The following is a 22,973-nucleotide window of genomic DNA, read 5'->3' as shown; positions in this document are numbered from 1 at the left end:
TAAAATGCTAATGCTTTCCACCCACCTGAGAATCAGTGTTCCTGGCATGCCATATCTGGAGTCTTCTTTCCATCATAAATAACCCCACTGCTTTTTTTCCTTTCCTGGAGGCTAGACCCTCCTCACCCCAACCATTAGAAATAACACAGACAGCTAGAGCATAGCAAGGAGTCTTTACTAGGACAGAAGGAGTTGGGGGCATCCAAGGCAAGTAGAATGGGCCACATTAGAATGAGCAGAACTCCTGGGGATCTTGAGTCATCTTCTGGGGAGGGGGATTTAATGTTTACTGTGGACAAGAGGTGGAGGGATGCGGATATCCTGGCCTCTCTCCAGACGCCGTTCACAATCAATCAAATAGTTTACTCCATCGATGACCAGCTGCACCAGCTCCACCTGAAGGACACTAACCCTTGACCTCTGCTTCCCATAACTTGAGTTTTATTCTTTAGCACTGATTTGCCTGCTCAAGGAACTCACTTCCAGTTGCCTCCCCACTCAACCTGAATTTCATTTCAGATTCCTGGGGCCCACTCACCGTCATATTTCAACCCCCACAGACCTATGCCTCTCCTCACCCTAATCCCTAAGATCTCACCTCTGACTTGCCCAGTCGGTCCAAATTAGAGATGTCAAAGACACTGCCTGTGGCAGCTGTGTCCACTCCTCCAGTACCACGCTTTTGGAGCCTTAAGTTCTCCAGGATCTTTGGGAAGCGGCTATCCTAGAGGGGAGGAGATAGGGGTTGGGGGCGGGGTCAATAGGGGGCAGAGACTTGTTTTACCCTGAACATGCTCAGAGCTCTTTCCCCTGACATTTTCCAGACATAATATGTCTGGCTCCTTTCCAAAATGCTCCCACCCTCCCATCCACACACAGCCACCTTCCTCACCCACACCCCGCTCTAACCCCACAATTCCTTTACTTTGCTTAGCAGGGGCAGTTTGACGTGCACTCCTGCCCGAAGTCCAGTGCCCAGGTTAGACGGACAGGTCAAGATGTATCCCAAACGCTCATTCCACATGAACTCCCAGCCACGTTCCTGGATCAGCCGCTCCACCTGAGTCCATAAAGGCTCTGTTAGTGAAAAGTCAGGGATATGTGAACCCTCCCTTAGCCAGACCTACAGGAACTCTAAAAGTATATCTAGAACCAGAAACTTGGGCTGTGAAAGAATGACATTGCTGTGTGTGTGTGTGTGTAAGTGGCTTGTTATTATCATGCATACAAGGTAATTTTGATGTTGCAAGGCCATAATGGTGAGATTACAGCAAAATATCTTGTGTGTGGAAGAAGAGAAACTTGGGAGAATGATGCATTCGGGATGATCTAGGGAAATGAGTGGAGGTGGTAAACTGAACTGAGAAAGGGATGATTATTCAATGAGCTCAGCATGCATGGATTATCTTTGCTTTGCTAATGAGCCTAGAGTTTGGAAGGGTTCTTTCACACATAAAATGAGGGTGTAGGCTTTGCAATAGGAAGAGGCAAGAAAGCCTTCTGTTAGCTGTGGAAAAAGTACATGTGAGAAGGCAGAGAGAAAGGTGCAAACAGTCCAGAAGAACCGGACTCATACTTATGGGTGTGCAAGAGGGGTTGGAGAGGGGAGTATGGGAAGGGTGTTTTGTTTCACTTCAGCATCCTAATCATGGAGATGACCATTAGAGTTCAAGAGATGGGGATCTGCCAGAGTGATGGACATGAAAACTACCTAACATGAGTAAAGGGGACCCTATTCATAGTTCAGGAAAAAACCATGGCATGGGGGGAGGTTATCTAATAGGCTGAACAAGAGGAAACCCTTCCATTAAAAAATAATAACAGGGAGTGCCTGGGTGGCTCAGTCATTAAGCGTCTGCCTTCGGCTTAGGTCATGATCCCAGGGTCCTGGGATCGAGCCCCGCATCGGGCTCCCTGCTCAGCGGGGAGTCTGCTTCTCCCTCTCCCACTCTCCCTGCTTGTGTTCCCTCACTCACTGTGTCTCTCTCTGTCAAATAATAAATAAAATCTTTAGAAAAAAATAATAATAACAGGAGCTAACACTGAACATTTACTATGGGCCAGGCATGTTACATGCATTATCTCATTTAATCCCCACAACAACATAAAATGTAGGAAGCTTTACTATCCCAGTTTTACAGATGAGAAACCTGAGGCATATCATTTGAAAAGTACTTCCCTACCCACTTAAAGTCAAAATAGGTTATCTGTTATTTGCCAAAAACAATAAAAACTTCCCAGCTAGAATATAAAAGAGGAGGAGCTCTCTGTCTTTACAGGTCCAAAATAGAATTGTATATATGAGAACATACAATAAGAACTGGGTTTATGGGGATTTCTAATCTAGAATAGAATATGGAGACCTAATCCATGTAAGATTGAGGAATTCTGTAGAGCCACACATTCTGGAACTTAAGCCATTCCATCTTCCATTTTCCCCGGTCTCCCTCCTACTCTCAGCTTAAACCCTAGACATGATACTTTAGCAAGAATGACAGAATCCAGAGCCAAGGCCTACCTTGGTTCAGAACTGGGTAGTTACAGTGGAATCACGAATACACCAATCTTTCACTCCCTACATTGATCCAGGCTCAAACTTTTCCTTATCTGCACACTCCACACATCCCGGGCACTGACCCACTATCTCAGTTATTCCTTCTTTGTCTTATCTGGCAACTGCTTTATTTACCTTAGGCTCATGACATTCTTTCTCTCTATTCTTGGGTGACCATCTATCCTGGTTTTCCCTGGACAGTCCTGATATATTGTCCTGAAGTGATTGACAGTGATCCCCTTTGCCATCAAAAGTGTCCTGAGTTGGTTGATAAATTATACAGTCTAGTCTTTGGTTTTTCCTTATGTCCTCCCACCTAGTTCCCTTATACATTCTTCTCCAACCTCTTTGAGGCCTCGACAGAATCTTTCAAACACTCTCTTCATGTTGCCACCCTTCTCCATGGAGATGACCCGTGTATGATCCTCCTCATTCACCCAGATCAAGAAGTTCTTCTCATTGTTGTGCCTGAAAGCAGAAAAGAGGAAAAGACAGGGATCAAGAGGCAGGTCAAGAACTGGAAGAGATAGAGGAATAAAAGGCACTTAACAGCATGGGGACAAAAGAGGTAAGGTAAGCCTCATACCAGATCCCACGAGCATCTGGCCAGTCTCGAGCCATTCCTGCTGCAGTCAGCAATGGGGACACAGGCTTATCAAATAGGAAGTGATCCTGAGGCAAGTAAAAGGACTTGGTTTAAGAATCTTCACAGTAGCCCCTGGGCCTCTGTCTCATCTGGCCCACCCTCCCCTCTGACTCTAATTTCCATCTGCTCCTCAACCCTGCTCCCTCTCAAGGCCCCTCACATCAATAAGCTGCTGCTGCTCAGCCTCTGTCATCTCACTGAGCCGATAGTAACGTCCAGCCAGGTCACCCTTCAGTCCACTCAGTGCATCCACTACAACACGTTCCACTTCTCGTCGCTCTGCCCGAGTGCAGGCTGGAGGAAGACTGAGTCCTCGGATACTTCGGCCAGTTCTGACTCTCGAGGACAATACATACCTCTCATCAAAGTAGCCAGAACGGATCTAGGGAATAAGAGAAATTAATATAAGTCACAGACACAGTGGGTGGGAACTGAGGGCCTAGGGGAAGGAGAGACCTTAAGGACTGTAGGGACCCTCACTGCATGCACTGGAAGGAGACGTTCAACGAGCAAGTACTCCAACTGAAGGGAGCATTATGAACCCTCCCTCAAACTGCTGACTTTGGGGTATGGTCATTCTCATCCACACTCTCCTCTCCATATCCACTGCTTCTTAAGATACAATTCCTCCCCCCACACCAACACTAAAAGCTCAGCAGTCTAATGACTCCGAGTCAGGAAATAATTAAGGTGAAGGGATTAGAGAAACAGTGTTGTACATAAGGCAATGCAAATCAGATGGGGAATATCTGACCTACCTTGCTGGCATCCAGGTCAGTGGTATGTTTCATTGTTTGGGGGTCATATCCATTGTGTCGCTCTTGTATCACAGGATCAAACAGCTCAGCAAATACCTGATGGGGAATTAAGAGGGAGAGGGTGGTTAAGAAGAGGAGATCCCTTTCCAGGCTTTAGTTGTGGATTGATTTCACTGGGTCAGAACACGTGAGTATGGAAGGTCCAGCCTTAAAGGAAAGTGAAGGGTCTGTAGGGGGAAGGAGCTGGGATTACTGGGAAGATGAGTTGGGTCACCAGGGAGACTCTGGGGGCCCCCTACCTCATAGGTCTCCTCATCTCCAGCTACCATGCCCACAGTCTTGATGAAGGGGTGGCCGGGGTTGTCCACGCCAGTCTGGATACACTGATCTAGCGTCCAACCAGTGGGTGTGGTCTTGTCGCAGAGCCGGGCATAGACTGCTGGGGTCAGGTGACTGGCCATGCAGTTGTTGTGCTTTCGGAGGTCTGGGTACTCAGCGCTAGGGAGGGGGTACCCAGTAACCATGGAGGGAGGGCACAGGGGGCCTAGACCCAGTGCAGTCAGCTGGGAGCTATCCAGTTATCCATATCTGGCTTTGCTCCTTGTGAGGAGCGGAGATTAGAGGGAGCCTAAACCTTGGTAATCTCTTTAGGGACTTTCAGGGTTTATTCTTTCCCAACAGTTCTAGCTTCCTCTGAGCGACCGGCTCAATTCCCCCAGATTTGCTCAGTTCTTTCCTACCATTAGCACAGCATCAGGGATGGGGGAAGGGCAAGACCAAAGAGGGGAATTCAGGAAATGGGGGGAAACAGCAGGAAAGGAGATGGAGGAAAGCGAAAAGGATAGTTACTGGTCTCTCAATTAGGGATTTGGGCAGAGTAGGGGCAGCCAGAACTCACAGGGCCAGAACGGGTCTTGGGGGCGGGGACTGCGCGTTACAGGTCCCCAGGAATGCGTTAGCCTCACGGTTTTGGCCTCAATCCCTAACCCACTGAGGTCTCCAGATTGCACAGCACTCCACTCCAGAGGCTTCGTGATTATAACCCTTCTCTGTTGCCCGGGTCCTCATCTCCATCCCCATCTTCGTTCCCGTCACCACCCCCCATCCCCCCCACACACACACCCCTGCGCCTCAGACACTGATACCTCGGGGGATACAGCCTTCGTCGTTCACTGGCAGCTCTTACAGGTTCCGGGCGGAGCAGAAACCCAGCGGCTAGAGAACCAGCTCCAGCCAAAGCCAGGAGCCTGAGCCCCGGGCGGGCGGACAGCAGACGAGAGAAGGGACCAGCCATGGCTTGAGGGACGGGCTACTCAATCCCGAGGCTGGAGCTGGCGCAGGGCAGGAACGGGGAGGGAGGATGCAACCAGGAAGATTGAGGGCCGGAACTGGGTGCGAGGCTGGAGCCGAAATGGGGGCCGGAGTGGAGGCTGGAGCCGGAGAGGGAGCGGGTTCCAACCAGACTGCAGGAGAGGCGCAATGAGCTGGCGGCGGGCGGTGGAGGAGAGGGAGGCCCCAGCCGCAGTCTCCAGGGGTGGCGCTCATGCAGGCCCCGCCTTTCCGCCTGCGACCGCGCTAGGTGTGCGGGGGCCGAGGTGGGAAGCACCGACAGGTAGATTAGGGGACCAACTCTAGGCTGGGGACGCGGACCCACCTGAGACGAGGTCGCCCAGATTTCAGCACCAAGTACAGGACAGCACCCGAGGGGACCCGCGAAAGGCTAAACACCCTTCCCCCAAGCCTCTCCATTTAATCGGGAACCCGATTCGTCACTCTGGGTGTTAAAGGGTGACATTGTACAACCTCTTCTCTAGTTTTCGGCCTTCCCCAGCAACCTCTTCATAATCTCAGGGGAGGCGGCCGTGGGGAGAAACCGCGGAATAAGTACAGGTACCAGAGAAAGACAAGAAGGAAGCACACAGAGGCAGATAGTGGGAAAGACGGCTGGTGCTCAAGGTCACCTTTTCCTTAGAACCAGGAAGAGGATGAAGGCACCCTTCTGCCACACCTGTGCTATTCTCACAAGGTTGTGGAAGAATTCCCTGAGAGGAACTCGAGAAACATTAACTCTTATCCCATTTATATTGTGTTCCCTACCCCCACTCAGCCCCCAAGCCTGAAGCCCTGTCCTGCCTCCACTTCTCATGATCTCCAGCTTTCCTCCCCGCTCCCCTCCTCTCCATCTTCTACTTCACCTTCGAACTTTTAATTCTTCGTGCTTTATCCAGATTCAGAAGTGTTTGCTGCCCACAGGACTCCCTCTGAGTATTCTCTGCAAGCTTGCCTACCTGTTGGTCGCCCTGGGTATGGAGCTGGGGCTGGGCAGGGAATCGTTAGTTTCCTCTTTCTCCTCTCCCTTCTCTTCCCTCTTTGTAGCTTCCAGTTCCTGGGCTGGAGGGGAGTGTAAGGTGAAGTGAAGGGTGTGGTAAGATGACGACGTGTAGGAATAGGACAGGCAGGCACAGGTGTCCAACCACCACAAGTGTTGCTTCTCTTGGTTCCCTAATGCTGTTTAATACAGAGTGTAAAGGGGAGTGGTGTTCAAGGGCTAAGGTTGCCAGGGAATCTCTGCCTTCCTACTGGTCTTCTGTCCTCTCTCCTCACAAGGTGTGTATTCAGATTTGAGAGGGTGTGTTCCCACAGTTCAAAGTGTGACTTATGTGTGACTTGACCTTTGTCCTGGCAGGAAAGAGAATGAATGCTGGAGCCAAAATAGAGATGTGGGGCTTCAGTATGGAAAGTCAGTTAAGGTGGGGTACGTATGATGGTGTTAGTCCCTTCTCTCAGCTATCTTGTTGTACCCACAAGATAGTAAGATACTTGGAAATCTTATTTGAGAAAGATAAATTCCCTTCACATTGTCCTCTGGCCCCACTGATGAGAGATTCCCTTTATTCCTCTCAGGCTTCTCCTGTGTTCCTTTTCCTCCCTTCCTCATTTCTTGGTATCCTTAGAAGCCATCCCCCTCTCTTCTGTGTCTGTCACTTAATTCCTTCTTCTGGTAAGAGAACAAATATCAGAGAATAGAGTTCTACAGTTAGAGTCACTTTTGGAGAGATGGAAAATGTTACCTGTGGGCTCAGTGTCTAGGTTAAGGAGTAGTTATGAGCAAGCAAATATAATTACTTGGAATGGTGTATATTTACCCAGATAAAGAAGGGAGATAATCTTTCAGAGCAGTAGTGTTGTTATTTGATTGAGAGGGTGGTTACTAAGATTAAAGAGGTAGGAAACAAGAAGAGAGAATTACAGAAGGAAAAATAAGACTTGCCCAGAGGAATAGAGAAAGCACTCAAGTCTGGAGACTAGCTGTCCAAATTTGAGTACTAGCTCCGCTGAGAAAAGACATGTATTTGTGTACTTTTCTTATTCCCTGTGAGCCTCTAACAGCCACATAATGTATTAATGCTCACTTTAAAAAATTATCCTATGGCATACAGGAAGTAATTGATATATATATATATTTGATTTCTTTAATGATAATGATATCAATACTACTTAACATTTATAAAGCACTTTACAATTTTAAGGAACTCTTGTATGTATTATTTCATTGAACTGGATTGTTCCAATGGATGACCAGGGACTGAGCCTACATTTTTCGGGGGGCGGGGGAGGTGAGAAGACAAGTTAATTAACTAGAAGATGTTTTAATAACTTGTTTGAAGGGTTGGAGTGGTGGAGAGAACATGAGCCTGAGCAGAACTAAGGAGGATTCTATTTTCCTTAGGGACGGTCCTTAGAATCATCCCTATCTCATTCAGGATGCCTTGGGGTCAGTATAATGAGGCACCTGACTGAAAAGTGGTAGGATCCCTGAAGTTGCAGAGGAAAAACATGGAACTTGGGATTGTCTTGGCCAGGGAAACCTAAGTAAGAATGAAAAGATAAGAATAAAAATGCAGGGGCGCCTGGGTGGCTCAGTCGTTAAGCATCTGCCTTCGGCTCAGGTTATAATCTCAGGGTCCTGGGATCCAGCCCCGCATGGAGCCCCGCATGGAGCCCCGCATCGGGCTCCCTGCTCGGCGGGAAGCCTGCTTCTCCCTCTCCCACTCCCCCTGCTTGTGTTCCTGCTCTCGCTGTGTCTCTCTTTGTCAAATAAATAAATAAAATCTTAAAAAAAAGAATAAAAATGCAAACATATACAAAATGCTTTCATATAATCAGTACCTTATGATTAGGTTTTTTTAAATATTGTATTTATTTATTTCACAGAGAGAGAGCACATGTGCACAAGCAGGGGGAGTGGTAGGCACAGGGAGAGGGAGAAGCAGGCTCCTGTAGAGCAGGGGACCCCGATGAGGGTCTCGATCCTACGGTCCTGGCGGACGTTTAACCGATGGAGCCACCTAGGCACCCCTGATTAGGTTTTTAAACCACTCTCTTACAGACGGAGAAATGGAGGCTGAGGGAAGTTCAGTGACTTGTCCAAAGCTGCACAGCTATTAAAGGCAAGGCCAGGATTCAAACCCAGGTTTGTCTGGTTCCAAGGCTGGGGGAGGGGTAAAGAACAAGCCCAGTGTGAAGATGGGAACCATCTTGCCCAGTCTTCCATGTCCATCCTTTTTGTTGTCTCCTCCATAAATAAGTGTCTTTGTTCCTTCCCTTAATTTTCCGATTTGTTTTTCTCATTGTCTCTTTTTGTCTCCAGTCTACTCTACATCTGTTAACATTTTCAACCTACATCTATTGGCTAAGTATGTCATACTCCTTTTGTTTTAAAAAACAAACAGAAAACCTGGCTTTGTTCTCAAGGACGTGCAATGGCACAAATTGTACCTCTTCCTCTGCATCTTGCTTCTTCCCTGCTCTTGGTTTCACTGTAAAGTCTCTCTCTAAACGAAGCATCTGGGCTGTGCCAACGCAGAAATCGGAGGGAGGGGAGCATCAGGTTGCACTCCCTCCCTACAGCCGCTAGGGGCCACCCTCCTCCACGCAGCAGTGCAGGCCAACGCAGCCTGACTCTGTTGCCGGTGCGCGCCCTCCGCTGATTGGTGACACGGCAGAGAAGCCGCGCTTTGATTGGGCTGCTGTCAGGTGTCGCTGACGGCAGGTTCGGCTGCGCGAACGCAGGGAGGCGGGTGAGCGAGGGCCGGGGGCGGTGGGGGAGTGGCTGGGGGCTGGGGGCGGTATCTGAGGCGGTGGGCTGGGTAGAGTGGGCTCTGGTGGTGCTGAGGGCAGTGTTTAGTACCGGCTGGGGGCAGATTCGGAAAGAGGCCCAGGAAAGAGGCCTCAATGTCAGCGTAGGGAGAGTAAGGCGGGGGCGGGCGAAGGCTGGTGGAATCGCATCGGAGGGCGGCATTCGTGACCGGGAGCTGTGTGAGGAGAGACACCGGAGGGGGTCGGCAAGAGAAGAGAGGGGTTTGAGGATTTGCGGGAGGAAGAGGGAGTCCTGCGTGAGGAGCGGAGGCAGCAGGGGAGCAGGTCAGGGTGGGGAGGTCTGTGTGAGGAAGGGTGGAATGGAGTCGACGCGGGAGAGGATCGCTGCAGGCTGGGCTTGTTGCAGAGAGGAGGGGACCCTGGAGAGAGCTAGTGTAAGGACGGAATGGATCGTAGGCATTCTTTGTGGGGGATCATTGAGGGTTCGATATAAATACGTTACCAAGTGTGGTGACTCATCGGCGGGTTTGGAGGGCTGCTTAATACTGGAGAATCACTAAGTGAGAGGATTAGTTGGATTATTAATTGGATTAGTTGATCAGTGTGGGGGAGGGGCAGCAGTGTCGTGAGTGGTGGGGGGGGTCAGTGGAGAGTCATTTTAGCAAATTAGGGGAAGAAAGGAGCATGAGTGGGTTGATAAACAAGGGCATCAGCACAATTCATCAGTGTCAGAATATGGGTATATATGAAGGAGTAAGCATTGCATCTAGAGGGAATTTAGGTGGGAAGAAGATCGTGTTGGTGGCCTGAGGAGTTTTACTATGTTGGAAATATTCCTGCTTGGACTGTGTATTGAGGTTTCCCCTTCACCACTAATGGTGCCCTCTATTAAGTGCATGGTGATTAAGGAAATTCGAGGACTACTGCAAACAACCCTGAATTCTAAGGGATAAAAAAGTTACGCAGTTTACCCTCTCTTCTACCCCCTCTTCAGATCTGATTTAACATCTGTGTTTCTGAGATTACCCGTCTGCCCCATCCTCTCTCCCTACCTACCTATCTTCTCCCCACCTCTGACCCTCCCTTTTTTCCATCCGTTTGCATTGATTCAGGCAGGAGTTAGACTGCCCTTTAGCCCTTTTGTAGAGCGAGAAGTTTTCTTTTGTTTTGCAACAAAGTATTGAAGGAGAGGGGGTTGGGGAGAAGGGCACAGAAAACTGGGGAATAGCTCTTGGAATACCACATCAAATCCCAGCCTCTCTCAGAGGTACATCTAAATAAATCCTGGCTTATATCATAGCTATTTCTGTCAGGCTTCTATCTTTGCTTTGTTAAGTATGAATTTAGGCCTTTCCGTCTCTCTTTAGACCCGTATTTGTGAACAGACTCTTCCCATTCTATTACCATCCTCGGTTATAAAGTTATATAATAGAATTTCAGGAAAATGACTATATACATTCAGTAGAAAACCAGGAAGGATTTAATGGAAAAAAGGGTGAAGGGTTAGGAATCTTAGACATGAGAGAAAACCCCTGCTTCAGATAAAGTATAAAGGTGCAAGAAAATTCTGCTTGCTTAAACTATACAGGGACCTTGGGAATGCCACAAATCATGGAAGTTGGGTCAGGTCACTAAAAAGGAGTTCAAAGAAATAGCCTATTAATCAGGAGGGGGAGTGTATGTATAAGATCTGCAATAGACAACTGGAAATTTTTTTTTAAGATTTTATTTATTTATTTGAGTCAGAGTGAGAGAGCACAAGCCGGGGAGGGAGAGGGAGAAGCAGATTCCCCACTGAGCAGGGAGCACAACTGGGCCTCAATCCCAGGACCCCAGGATCATGACTTGGATTCTGACGCTTAACTGACTGAGCCACCCAGGGGCCCTGACAACTGGAAATGTTAAGTCTAAGGAGCATGTTGTGGTTGACCAGTGGAGACAAGCAGATGGTAAAGACTAGAAAGGTTAAGGGCTGCATAAAGGTTAGCTCTTTCTAATTAAAGGTGCAAATCCCACTTGCAATGGAAGGGTTTTAAATAAAAATACAAAATAATTGTTGGAGACCATTTAAAAAGTCTGTAAGACGAAATCCGTTTACTTAAGGTGTTTCTGGCTTTCATTAGAGTCATTGGTTAGTATTTCTGAGAACTTTTGGAGAATGTGAAAAATCACTGCTGGCTGACTCAATTTTATTTTTGGAAAAAAGCAGCATACCCATATCCCTGCACTTTAGTATTAACAAATGTTAACCTTTTGTGTATTTGCTTTAGATTTTTTTAAAAAATTGAAATAAACATTACAGATAAGGTTGGAAAGTTCTACTCAGATCCTTCTCAGTTCCATTTTCCCCTCTCAGAGGTAACCACTATCATGACTTTAATGTCTTTCTTTCCAGTCCATATTTTTAGACTTTTACTAATTATGTATACAGTCATAAATACATGTAATATTTTTTACTTATGCAAACTGAATTGTACTGCATGTGTATTTCTGCAGTTTGCATTTGGAAATTGTCCATATTGTTAAATCTTTGATTCATTTTTAAAAATCGCTGTTTATCATTTGTATGTACTACAGTGTATTTATCCATTCTACTTGTGACCTCTGAGTTTTCAGTTCTTCCCATTACCAGCAGTGAGGTTATGAACATCTTTGCCCATGTCTTGTTATGTGGGAGAGTTTTTTTTTTTTTTTAAAGATTTTATTTATTTATTTGAGAGAGAGAGAATGAGAGACAGAGAGCATGAGAGGGCGGAGGGTCAGAGGGAGAAGCAGACTCCCTGCTGAGCAGGGAGCCCTATGCGGGACTCGATCCCGGGACTCCAGGATCATGACCTGAGCCGAAGGCAGTCGCTTAACCAACTGAGCCACCCAGGCGTCCGGGAGAGTTTTTTATAGCAGAAATTCTCAACCTCGACACTACTGACATTTTGGACTAGATAATTCTTTGTTGTGGGGGAATATCCTATGCGTTTTAAACTGTGAAGCAGCATCCTTGGCCTCTACTCATTAGATGCCAATAGCACCTTCCCAGCTGTGACAACCAAAAATGCTTCCTACCAAATGTCCGATAACCAGCATAATCACAATTAGTTAAGAACCACTACGGTAGGTGTATGTATGCAGAAATGGAACTACCAGATTGTTCTGATTCAAGTATAAGTCTTAAGATACTCTCACTGATTATGGCTCTAGACAGAATTTTTTCCTATTGTAGCTTCTGGTGTAAGGGACCTCGGCCTAGACCAGACTTGGGTCTGTAGTACCAGGACATGGTAGAGAGAAAACTGAAATTTTGGTCTGAGAATGGGTTGGAGGCAATTGTATGCATGCCCGTATCCTCAACCTCCCAGTCAACACTAGACCTCTTTCCTTGACAGATTTTCTGGACTTGGGCATTTGTCTTTTAAAGTGGAGCACGTGAAGGAGGGACAGGGGACATAGAGGATTTTAATGTTCTGATATAATGCTTAGAACATAGGGTGCCCTCGGGGTGCCTGGATGGCTCAGTCGGTTAAGCGTCTGCCTTCAGCTCAGGTCATGATCCCAGGGTTCTGGGATCAGGCCCCACAGCTTCCTGCTCACCAGGGAGCCTGCTTCTCCCTCTCCCTCTGTTGCTCCCCCTGCTTGTGCTCTCTCACTCTCTCTGTCAAATAAATAAAATCTTAAAAAAAAAAAAAACACAGGGTGCCCTAGATAAATGTTTTTTGAGTTAATCCTTTGTAGGAATGAAGATGGGGCTTAAGGTCAAAGGCAGCTAGCTGAGCTCTCTCCTTCCCTCTGTTCTTGAATTAAATCCCTGAGTTCAACACTACTGTGGGGAGATGGTGAAGGGATAGGAACATTTGGAATGAATCAAAAATTGGAAATGCCACTCTAATCTTCTCTTCTGGTAGGAATCAACAGTAGCCTTCCATGAGGAACTGCCTTTTCCACTTGCTGCTGGAGTTAATGGTGTTTCCTGCTGGCAGAATCAGGGACATGCCAGCACTGTAAGGGTTAACCTACTTATCCTCTCACCAGTCTCATGGTTGGGAGTGGGGTGAGTGGAGAGGAAAAGGGAGACCTTGCTTTTCTCTTAGGGATCTTTAGTCATGTCAAGTCATAGCCCACGTGCCTCTTTTCCCGTTGCTCCTTTTTACCATAGTTTTGTTTCCTGTTTCCCCTAGTCTCCTTGTGGTTCCCTCTTTATTTTATCATTCCCCATGCCCCATCCCCACCACTGCCATGGGGTTTGGATTCTGAGCTAATGGGATACCCTCCATTGCAGAACGGGATGAGTGGGTGCTCCGGCGGGGATGTGGTCACTGCCGGCCAGTGAGGGTGAGAGTGCCACAGCCCACTTCTTCCTGGGAGCTGGAGATGAGGGGCTGGGCACCCGTGGAATAGGCATGAGGACAGAAGAGAGTGACAGCGAGCTCCTTGAGGATGAGGAGGATGAAGTGGTAAGACTAAGGAAAATAATGTAACTTGGTGTTGGGACCCCTTTCATGGAGAGTTGAAATTCCATTGGTTGGAGACACTTCTCTGCTCTTTCTAAATGCATAGATTTCCTGTCATAAAGAAGCCCTATCCTGATTAAGTGGAGAGGCAGTAGAGATTGGTTAAATTACTTATCTTTGAATCCCCTGCCATTATGCCCTCGTCCTGTTGTGTCATGGTTATTGGTTCTCTGGCTCTTCTGCCTGAGCACACATTTCCTACTGTGGAGACTCCTATTCTTTAGGCAGTAGGAATCCCTACACGCACTCCATTCTAGACCTAAGTTAGGAGACAGCATTTCCCCATAGGTCCAAAGTCCTGGCAAGAAACTCTGTGCTCAAAGGAGATGAGACAGTGTTCCCTAATAGGGATGGTCTTGGTGGGAAGTTCCTAAGTTCCTGACAGCACTTCTTGTTTATAGCCTCCTGAACCTCAGATCATTGTTGGCATCTGTGCCATGACCAAGAAATCCAAGTCCAAGCCAATGACCCAAATCCTAGAGCGACTCTGCAGGTTTGACTACCTAACTGTTATCATTCTGGGAGAAGATGTGATCCTCAACGAACCTGTGGAAAACTGGCCATCTTGCCACTGCCTCATCTCTTTCCACTCCAAAGGTTGGAGTCTGTGAAGGAAAATGGGAGGGAATGGAGTTGGGAATGCTAGACTGGGAAATGAGGTTCTTACTGTCAAGTAGTACAGAGGTCATCAGCTCTTCCTGACACATTGGAGAACAGTGCAGGGCGGATTTGCTTTCCCTGTGTCATGGAAGAGTTGCTGGAGGTGGTTTGAAGGCCACATTCAAACCTCAGGATCTAAGGCTCTTAGGATCTCTGACAGAATTGTGTGTCTCTGGAAGGACCCTAAAAATATCTTTTTCACTTTTTCCTGATGGATATTCTAGACTTGGGAAGTTGGGCAGAAGGATAAGTGATGGGTTGGATGGGTAGAGGAGCTTAGTGGCAACTTTAGCTTTTATACATCTCTCTGTTTCTCTTGCCATTTTCTCACTCTCTTTCACGTTTTTACTTTGATCTATCTCCTTTCTCTATCCCAGGATTTCCTCTGGACAAAGCTGTTGCTTACTCCAAGCTTCGAAACCCCTTTCTTATCAATGACCTGGCTATGCAGTATTACATCCAGGATAGGTATAGCTTTCTGTTGATTGGTGGGATGGGTAGCCCGGAGATCATGCCTATTTATGGAGCCCACTCTGGGAGGATCAAATTTTTGTAACATGCCCTCTTGAGTTCTATACCCTGATATCTACCCGTTCCTGAGCAAATGAAATCCCTAGCCTCTTCCCTTGGTCACTGTCTCCCACCTCTCCCAGCTAATTTATTTGGGGGCAACAGGAGGGAGGTGTACCGGATCCTGCAGGAGGAGGGTATTGATCTGCCTCGATATGCTGTGCTCAACCGTGACCCTGCCCGGCCTGAGGGTGAGTACCTGGCTTTGTCCAGTCCTGTCCTTGCATTCTGTGACTTAGCGCAGTTGTCCATCCTCTAGACATCTCCATGTACTACTTATCTCAGTGAGCCTTTGGTTATTGGATTATGGGTAGAGTTAGAGCTATGGGTCCTTGAACAGAGCCTTGGACCTCTTAGGTAGATTCTACTATATTTATATACCATATAGATATTACCATATCTATTACTAAGATAGGTCATAGAAATTTGGGGGTTATGGAGATTAAAACTCAGAGAAATGGGAGTTGGAAGTATTCTACAATTCTCAACCCTGGAAATGACCACATACCTGTCTTTCAGAATGCAACCTCATAGAAGGTGAAGACCAGGTAGAGGTAAATGGAGCTGTCTTTCCCAAGCCCTTTGTGGAGAAGCCAGTGAGTGCAGAGGACCATAATGTTTACATCTACTACCCCAGTTCAGCTGGAGGAGGAAGTCAGCGCCTCTTCCGTAAGGTATGGGAGACATTTGAACATTTGGGGAAGTCAGATAGATTGAAGGACAAGAATGAGGTTGTGGGGAGGGAAGCTGGAGGATTTGGGGACAATGTGGAGGCAACGTTTTTTCCTTCTTTTTCTTCCTGAAGATTGGCAGCCGAAGCAGCGTTTACTCTCCCGAGAGCAGTGTCCGAAAGACAGGATCATACATCTATGAGGAGTTTATGCCAACAGATGGCACAGATGTCAAGGTTATGGTGGATATAGGGATTTAAGTAGTCATAAATGTCTGGGTGGGATGGGGTGCATGGGAAGCAAGTGGAAGTGTATGGAGAGAGTCATAGAAAATAAAGCATGAATGTGATTTGCTTTCATATTCAGGTGAAGATATTGAGAGAAGTAGACCTTTACATTGTACTATCAGAGCAAGGGCAAGTGTAGCGTGGAAAATGGTATAATGTTGGTAAGTTATTTCTCAACGAGGACTAGGTAATAGCTCTGGAGGCCCAAAGAGAAACCTTCATAAGGATACTTCAGTGGGACCAGTAAGAAAAATGTCAGTCTCCTTGTTCTTTATACTCAGGGTTTTTTTGTTTTTGTTTTTGTTTTTACTCTGAAACTAGTTTACAGACCTAGTGCTCATATTATCTTCTCATATACAGGATGAGCAGTGGGCATACTCAGTGATGCTATGTACCTGCAGGTATATACAGTGGGGCCCGATTATGCCCATGCTGAAGCCAGAAAATCTCCAGCTCTGGATGGGAAGGTCGAACGAGACAGTGAAGGGAAAGAGATTCGATATCCAGTCATGCTGACTGCCATGGAAAAGCTGGTGGCCAGGAAAGTCTGCGTAGCTTTTAAGGTGGAGGAGGGCCCATGGTGGGTGGTGCTGTGGAGTGAGGGTACGAGACAGGAGCAGGGGTCTGGGAAGAAAGAGTGGCTCTCTTGTTCTCATCTTGCCTCTTTGCACTGCAGCAAACAGTTTGTGGTTTTGACCTTCTTCGTGCCAATGGTCACTCCTTTGTGTGTGATGTCAATGGCTTCAGTTTTGTCAAGAATTCGATGAAATACTATGACGACTGTGCTAAGATTCTGGGGTAAGAGACACAGTGGTCTGGACTGGGCAGAATGGGCTTAGAGAAGAAAGTTAGAAAGCTTTTGCTTTATTTTAAATAGTGTAAAAAAGGATTTAAGAGTGAAAAAGGAAAATAGAAAAAGGGCTCCTTAGCCCTCTTGCCTTCCTAACGCTGCACTCTATTAACAGTTTTATACATACCATTGTGTCTTCTTCTACCATATATAAACAAATTATATTTATTGTACTAAACATACACTATTTTAAAACTTTTCTTTTAAAAAAATTCACCACATGATATTTAAAAATGTGGAAAGAATGATGCATATGGTGAGTATTCATGTATTCACCGTCAAGCTTTAGAAATAGAATATTAAGAATTGGGGCTCCTGGGTGGCTCAGTTGGTTAAGTGGCCGACTCTTGATTTCTGCTCAGGTCATGATCTCAGGGTCCAGGGATCAAGCCCTGTGTCCGGCTCCACACTCAGTGGGGAGTCTGCTTAAGGATTCTCCCTCTCCCTCTTCCTCTGCCCCTCTCCACACTCACATTCTCTCTGTCTCTAAAATAAATAAATAGATCTTAAAAAAAAAAAAAAGAATATAGCTGAGGCCCCTACCCACCCCTTGCTAATTACATCCCTTTCCCTCCCACCCAGAGATAACGACGATCCTTAATTTGGTGTTTGTCATTCCCATGCATTTTTTAAAAAAATTTATTTATTTTAGAGAGACAGAATGTGCACTCGAGAGAAAGTGGGGGAAGGGGCAGAGGGAGAGAATCTCAAGCAGACTCCCCACTGAGCATAGAGCCTGATGTGGGGCTCAGTCTCAAGACCCATGACATCATGATCTGAGCTGAAACCAACTGTGGGACACTTAACCAACTGAGCCACCCGGACGCCCCTGTCATTCCCATGCATTTGTTAATACTTTTATTACATCTATGCATTTTTTGGGGGGGCATGTTTTTAGACTTTATATAATGTATTCTACAACTTGCTAGTTTTTGTGAGCTTTATTCACATGTGTGGTTCTGGTTCATTCATTTTCATACAGTTCTTCATGTTTCTTCTAGGAACACCATCATGCGGGAGCTTGCTCCACAGTTCCAGATCCCATGGTCCATCCCCACAGAGGCTGAGGACATTCCCATTGTCCCTACCACATCTGGCACTATGTGAGCAAAAGTATAAAATCTGGAGTAACCTACTTAAGGCACCTGAGTCAGACCAGTGGTTACTTTCTGACCCTCTACCATCTGACTAGTGGAGCCTGGGTATCTTCCAGGCATTTTCCTTGACCCTACCTATTTGCCTAATCTCAGATAGTTTTTCCTCTGTTCTTTGACATGTCAAATAAGATGAAATGATGGGAGTTGGTGTGGGAAGGAGAGGCTCTAACAACATTCTCTATCTTAGGATGGAACTTCGTTGTGTCATTGCAATTATCCGTCATGGGGATCGTACCCCCAAACAGAAAATGAAGATGGAGGTGACACATCCAAGGTAGGAAGAATGTCCTAATTTAGACAGGTTTTTGTGAGGGAGATGGGGATGGGGCAGCTCCCCAAGGTTTTAACGGTCTTACCCCATACTGAAGCTTTTCCTTATTTCTTCAGGTTTTTCAGTCTATTTGAAAAACATGGTGGCTACAAGACGGGTAAATTAAAACTGAAGCGGCCTGAGCAGCTACAGGTAACATGTGGAATCTGGCTGGGAGGAGCAGTGCTATGGGAAAGTTAGAGAAAATAGGATTGGGGGCCTCAATGAGAGGCCAGGATGAAAGGGTAACTTGTCAGGACTTGGCCTCCTGTATGGATATCCTGTTATTTCCTCTAGGAGGTTCTGGATATCACAAGGCTGTTATTGGCTGAACTGGAGAAAGAACCAGGTGGTGAGATCGAGGAGAAGACTGGGAAACTAGAGCAGCTGAAGTCTGTGCTGGAGATGTGAGAAAGGGGATAGGAAAGGGGAGCCAATGACAGTGAGAACTGAGCGCTGGGGTAAAAAGTAAACTGTGAGTTTATCCTACAGGTATGGTCATTTCTCTGGCATCAACCGGAAGGTGCAGTTGACTTACTACCCTCATGGAGTAAAAGCTACTAATGAGGGGCAAGGTAAGATATAATACCCCCTTCCCATTACCATTCAGGTCTCTTATTCTTAAACCTTTAGATGACCTCTACCTTAAATCACCTTTCTGGGCTCCTCAGAAGACCTGACATTTAGATGTCTCCACTATTTTCCTTAGATGAGACCTATTCACTGCCCCTTATTCCTGCAGACCCACAGCAAGAGGCCCTGGCCCCATCTCTGTTGCTAGTACTGAAGTGGGGTGGAGAACTAACTCCTGCTGGCCGTGTTCAGGCTGAGGAGCTGGGGCGAGCTTTTCGCTGCATGTACCCTGGAGGACAGGGTGAGTACTTTGGAGGTAACTAGCAGGGCTTGGATAAGATGATTAGAGAATAAGTTGGGGGAATGAACAGTTAGAGGCAATGGGGAAGTTAATGGGGGAAAGAGCATTCTTCCTTCCATGTGGGTATTTATAGCAGTCCATTCCTATTCCTCCCCTTTACCCCCAGGTGATTATGCTGGCTTCCCCGGTTGTGGGCTGCTTCGTCTCCATAGCACTTTCCGCCACGATCTCAAGATCTATGCCTCTGATGAGGGCCGTGTCCAAATGACTGCTGCAGCCTTTGCCAAGGTGCACACTTACAGTTCTCCCAGAGTCCCAGCTTCCGTTAGGTAGAGAAACCGAGAGTTTGGAGAACTAGTTGGAAAATGTCAGGATGTTTATGTGCTGACTCAGAGAAGTTTCTGCTTGTGTTTGACCCATTCTATACTACTGAGAATGAGCTGAGAATAATTAGTGGGGGTAGGCCCCTTGACCTGTACCCCTCCTCTCCAAGCCAGCTCCCATTTGATCTCTGGGACCGTGTAGGCCTAGAGGACGTAGACCGGAAGGAAAACTAATAGATGTTGTGCTTCCTCTCCAGGGCCTTCTGGCTCTAGAAGGAGAGCTAACACCCATTTTGGTACAAATGGTGAAGAGTGCCAACATGAATGGGCTCCTGGACAGTGATGGCGATTCCTTGAGCAGCTGCCAGCATCGGGTGAAGGCTCGACTGCACCATATTTTGCAGCAGGATGCCCCTTTTGGTCCTGAGGATTACGATCAGGTCAGGCTCTCCCTATTTTTGTGCCCAGCATACCCCCATCCCAAATTCCTGGACTTCTAAATAATAGTGATCAGTAATGGTGCTTACTACATGGTAGGCACTGCTTTCCATACATTATCTCATTTAATCCTTACCCTTTGAGGTAAGTATGGGCCTACAATCTCTTATCCACAGTTTCAACAGCAAAAAAGATTTGGCACCAAGATTCATTTGGTAGCAAAACCTGACATGATAAGACTATTTCTAATTCGTATTTATTTTGTTTAGTGTGAATCGTCATATATTGTGCTGCAGAAATGTAAATGTGTTTAGTTATGCGCTAAGCCCTGTTGGAGATACTATATAACATGTGGCATATGTACTATATTAGCTTCCTAAAGTCTGAAAAAGTCTCAGTTCCAAAACTCAGCAGGTCCCAAGGATTCTGAATGAAATAATGTTTCAGTTATCTATTGATGCATAAAAAACTACCCCAAAACTCAGTGACTTAAAATGATATCCATTCTGTTATCTTACTCATAGTTCTAGGCTCAGCTGGTCTTGACTGGGCTGTCTCCTAAAACTGTCCAGATACTAGCCAGGTTTTGGGGCTGAAACCATCTGAAGGCTCGACTGGGTTGCTGAGATGGCTGGGCTTTCTCCTTCTTCTTGCTCTCCCTGTAATCTTAGAGCCTCTCCTCTCCATATGTTTTCTCCATGTGGTTTCTTAGCATTGTAGCCAGACTTCTTAAATGGTAGCTTAGGACACCCCAAAACCAGAAGCTTCCAAGCTGTTTTTTTTTTTTAAGATTTTATTTTTTTATTATTATTTTTAAAATTGTATTTCTTTATTTGAGAGAGAGAGCGCACATGCACACACACTTCGGGGGAGGGGCAGAGGGAAATGGAGAGAGAATCTTTTAAGCTGACTCTGCGCTGAATGTGGACCACAACACAGAGCTTAATCTCACAACCCTGAGATCATGACCCAGCCAGAACCAAAAGTCAGACACTTAACCAACTGTGCCACCCAGGTGCCCCTATTTTTAAGGTTGTGATCTCATGGTTGTGAGATCGAGCCCCACGTCAGGCTCCCCACTCACTGGGGAGTCTGCTTGAGATTCTCTCTCCCTCTCCATCTGCCCCTCCTGCTCATGCTCTTTCTCTCAAATAAATTTTAAAATATATTTTATTTTTAAGTAATCTCTACACCAAATGTGGGGCTTGAACTCACAACCCTGAAATCAAGAGCTGTGTGCTCCACCAGCTGAGCCAGCCAGGTACCCCCCTTCTAAACTCTTAAAGTGTAGGCCCAGAATTAGTTAATGCAATGTAACTTTGTGGTTTTGTTGTTATTGTTGTTGTTGTTTATTGGTTAAGCAGTCACAGGGCCAGTGCAGTTTCTAGGCAAGGGGAAGGTGACAGAGAATTAATGACCATATTTAATCCATCATAAGAACTGTGGACCTGTACTACTTTTCTCCCATTTTACAGATGAGAAAATCTAGGCTCAGAAGAATTTAGGTGACCTTTCCAAGGACACCCAGCTAGTATGAACCCAAGGTGTCTCACCTGAGAGCCCAGGCTGTTGGCCACCATAGTGTACTGCCTCACAGTATTAATCACAGTGGATGCCATTCCCCAGGGTCATCTTTTTTTCCTATGTATCCTGCCATGATTGACTGGAGATCATTTGCCAGACGGTGATTTTATACCATCCTACCACTGGTAGCTCATTTCTGATGAGTTCTTTTTTAAAGAAAAAAAATTTTTTTAAATTGTAGTACCACTTGAATCATTTTTTTTAAAGATTTTTTTTAAATTATTTTTAAGTAATCTCTACACCCAACATGGGGCTTGAACTCACAACCTCAAGATCAAGAGTTGCATGCTCTTTGACTGAGCCAGTGGGGTGCCCCCCACTTGAATCATTTTTAAGCATACAGTTCAGTTGCATTAAGTATATTCAGAGTATTGTGTAACCATTTCTGATAGGTTCTTCAGTGAGCTAAGTAGCTGTGCACATTGCCTGGAGAATGTCCATTTTTTGTGTTTTTCTCTGAGCATGACTTGATAAGGGCAGGATCTTGCTCTCTTATGTCCCAATCCATTGCTCAATGTCAAATTTAAAAAGCTAAAATACTTTTTCTGGGGTGCCTGGGTGGCTCAGTCGTTAAGCGTCTGCCTTCGGCTCAGGCCATGGTCCCAGGGTCCTGGGATCGAGCCCTGCATCGGGCTCCTTGCTCTGCGGGAAGCCTGCTTCTCCCTCTCTCACTCCCCCTGCTTGTGTTCTCTCTCTCGCTGTGTCTCTCTCTGTCAAATAAATAAACAAAATCTTAAAAAAAAAAAAAATTTTTTTTAAATAAAGTACTTTTTCTTTCTCCCTTGCTTCTTTTTGCTAGCAAAAAGGACCTAATTGAATGTGTGCATTCCACCCACAGCCCTCTTTTCCCTTCCCCATTCTTCATTGACTGTCACTGTCCTGAAAGCTTGAGCTGGAACCTAGCTCTGAGGCAGGACCTCTGCTCTAGGTCAAGCTAGCATTTTGTTAGGAGGAATAAGATTTTGTTATCTCTGTTACCCACTCATGAAACATTCTGTGGGGATTTTGAAAGGTTTTGGTTTAATCTTTATTCCCTAGCATTTTCTTTTCTTTCTTTCTTTTTTTTTTTTTTTAGAGAGAAAGAGAGCGCATGCAAGCAGGGTGGGGAGCTGAGGCTGAGGGAGAGCAGAGAGAGAATCTCAAGCAGGCTCCACGCTCAGTGCAGAGCCCAATGCGGGGCTCCATCTCAGGACCCTGAGATCATGACCTGAGCTGAATTTCAGAGTCAGATGCTTAACTGACTGAGCCAGCCAGGTGCCCCTCCCCAGTATTTTCCTTGTATATTTTATTTATTTATTTATTTATTTTTTAAAGGTTTTATTTATTTGAGAGAAGGGGGGGGATGGAGAGCAAGAGTGCATGAGCAGAGGGAGGTAAAGATAGAGAATCCCAAGCAGGCTCTATGGCCCAGCGCAGAGCTCAACGTGGGGCTCAATCTCACCACCCCAAGACCGTGACCCAAGCCAGAACCAGGAGTCGGATGCTCAACCAACTGAGCCACCCAGGTGCCCTGACCTAGGTTCTTTTATTGGGGGTTCTAAAATACATATAGGGGGTGCCTATGCTGGACATGGAGCCTGCTGAAGACTCTCTCCCTCTGTCCCTCCCCAACCCTCTCTTAAAAAAAAAAAGAACCTAGGTCTATTTTATTTCCTCTGGATTCTAAGACTTTTACCCTCAACCCTTCTT

The 22,973-nt window shown here is 46.3% G+C and overlaps 2 protein-coding genes across 15 annotated transcripts in view; one reads left to right on the top strand and one right to left on the bottom strand.

Moving 5' to 3' along the window:
- Positions 1 to 154: 154 nt before the first annotated feature.
- On the bottom strand, positions 155 to 6,440 carry CKMT1A (creatine kinase, mitochondrial 1A). 4 transcript variants are annotated; one of them, XM_021695375.1, is made up of 10 exons: positions 6,247 to 6,440; positions 5,104 to 5,421; positions 4,258 to 4,456; positions 3,959 to 4,054; positions 3,361 to 3,582; positions 3,141 to 3,226; positions 2,899 to 3,022; positions 926 to 1,060; positions 599 to 724; positions 155 to 396 (listed from the first exon to the last, which is right to left on the bottom strand). In XM_021695375.1, exons 2-10 carry the CDS (start codon positions 5,250 to 5,252, stop codon positions 280 to 282), a joined length of 1,254 nt encoding a protein of 417 aa, XP_021551050.1. In that variant the 5' UTR covers positions 5,253 to 5,421; positions 6,247 to 6,440; the 3' UTR covers positions 155 to 279. The 4 variants fall into 4 exon arrangements, with proteins under 4 accessions (XP_021551050.1, XP_044773833.1, XP_044773832.1 ...); XM_044917898.1 differs by lacking the exon at positions 6,247 to 6,440 and adding an exon at positions 5,613 to 5,694 and having other exon boundaries at positions 2,899 to 2,949; positions 3,203 to 3,226; positions 5,104 to 5,388; XM_044917897.1 differs by lacking the exon at positions 6,247 to 6,440 and having other exon boundaries at positions 5,104 to 5,439.
- Positions 6,441 to 13,356: 6,916 nt separating this feature from the next.
- The window catches only part of PPIP5K1 (diphosphoinositol pentakisphosphate kinase 1), a 41,161-nt gene continuing 31,544 nt past the window's right edge, over positions 13,357 to 22,973 (top strand). For 9 of the 11 annotated variants that reach the window (XM_044918398.1, XM_044918396.1, XM_044918393.1 and 6 more), the window contains exons 1-16: positions 13,357 to 13,503; positions 13,962 to 14,157; positions 14,598 to 14,688; positions 14,896 to 14,981; positions 15,310 to 15,464; positions 15,596 to 15,697; positions 16,150 to 16,311; positions 16,425 to 16,546; positions 17,600 to 17,701; positions 17,943 to 18,029; positions 18,143 to 18,218; positions 18,363 to 18,472; positions 18,558 to 18,640; positions 18,808 to 18,939; positions 19,106 to 19,227; positions 19,520 to 19,702. In XM_044918398.1, coding sequence (XP_044774333.1) covers positions 13,357 to 13,503; positions 13,962 to 14,157; positions 14,598 to 14,688; positions 14,896 to 14,981; positions 15,310 to 15,464; positions 15,596 to 15,697; positions 16,150 to 16,311; positions 16,425 to 16,546; positions 17,600 to 17,701; positions 17,943 to 18,029; positions 18,143 to 18,218; positions 18,363 to 18,472; positions 18,558 to 18,640; positions 18,808 to 18,939; positions 19,106 to 19,227; positions 19,520 to 19,702 — 1,956 coding nt within the window. Of the gene's footprint in view, positions 13,504 to 13,961; positions 14,158 to 14,597; positions 14,689 to 14,895; positions 14,982 to 15,309; positions 15,465 to 15,595; positions 15,698 to 16,108; positions 16,312 to 16,424; positions 16,547 to 17,599; positions 17,702 to 17,942; positions 18,030 to 18,142; positions 18,219 to 18,362; positions 18,473 to 18,557; positions 18,641 to 18,807; positions 18,940 to 19,105; positions 19,228 to 19,519; positions 19,703 to 22,973 lie in introns of those variants that run through there. The other 2 variants (XM_044918400.1, XM_044918399.1) reach the window with 1 other exon arrangement.

Source organism: Neomonachus schauinslandi, chromosome 9 (assembly GCF_002201575.2).
Source record: "Neomonachus schauinslandi chromosome 9, ASM220157v2, whole genome shotgun sequence".
Taxonomy (NCBI): Eukaryota; Metazoa; Chordata; class Mammalia; order Carnivora; family Phocidae; genus Neomonachus; species Neomonachus schauinslandi.
The sequence above is the reverse complement of the archived record's forward strand: the minus strand, read 5'-3'. Positions and strand labels throughout refer to the sequence as shown.

Excerpts from the sequence above, each read along its gene's own strand:
- CKMT1A (XM_021695375.1), bottom strand. The coding sequence starts at position 5,252 with ATGGCTGGTCCCTTCTCTCGTCTGCTGTCCGCCCGCCCGGGGCTCAGG. Across the intron at positions 3,023-3,140 it reads CCAGATGCTCGTGGGATCTG|GCACAACAATGAGAAGAACT; the intron begins GTATGAGGCTTA and ends TTCTGCTTTCAG. Across the intron at positions 1,061-2,898 it reads TCTGTCGAGGCCTCAAAGAG|GTGGAGCGGCTGATCCAGGA; the intron begins GTTGGAGAAGAA and ends TTATGGACTCAG.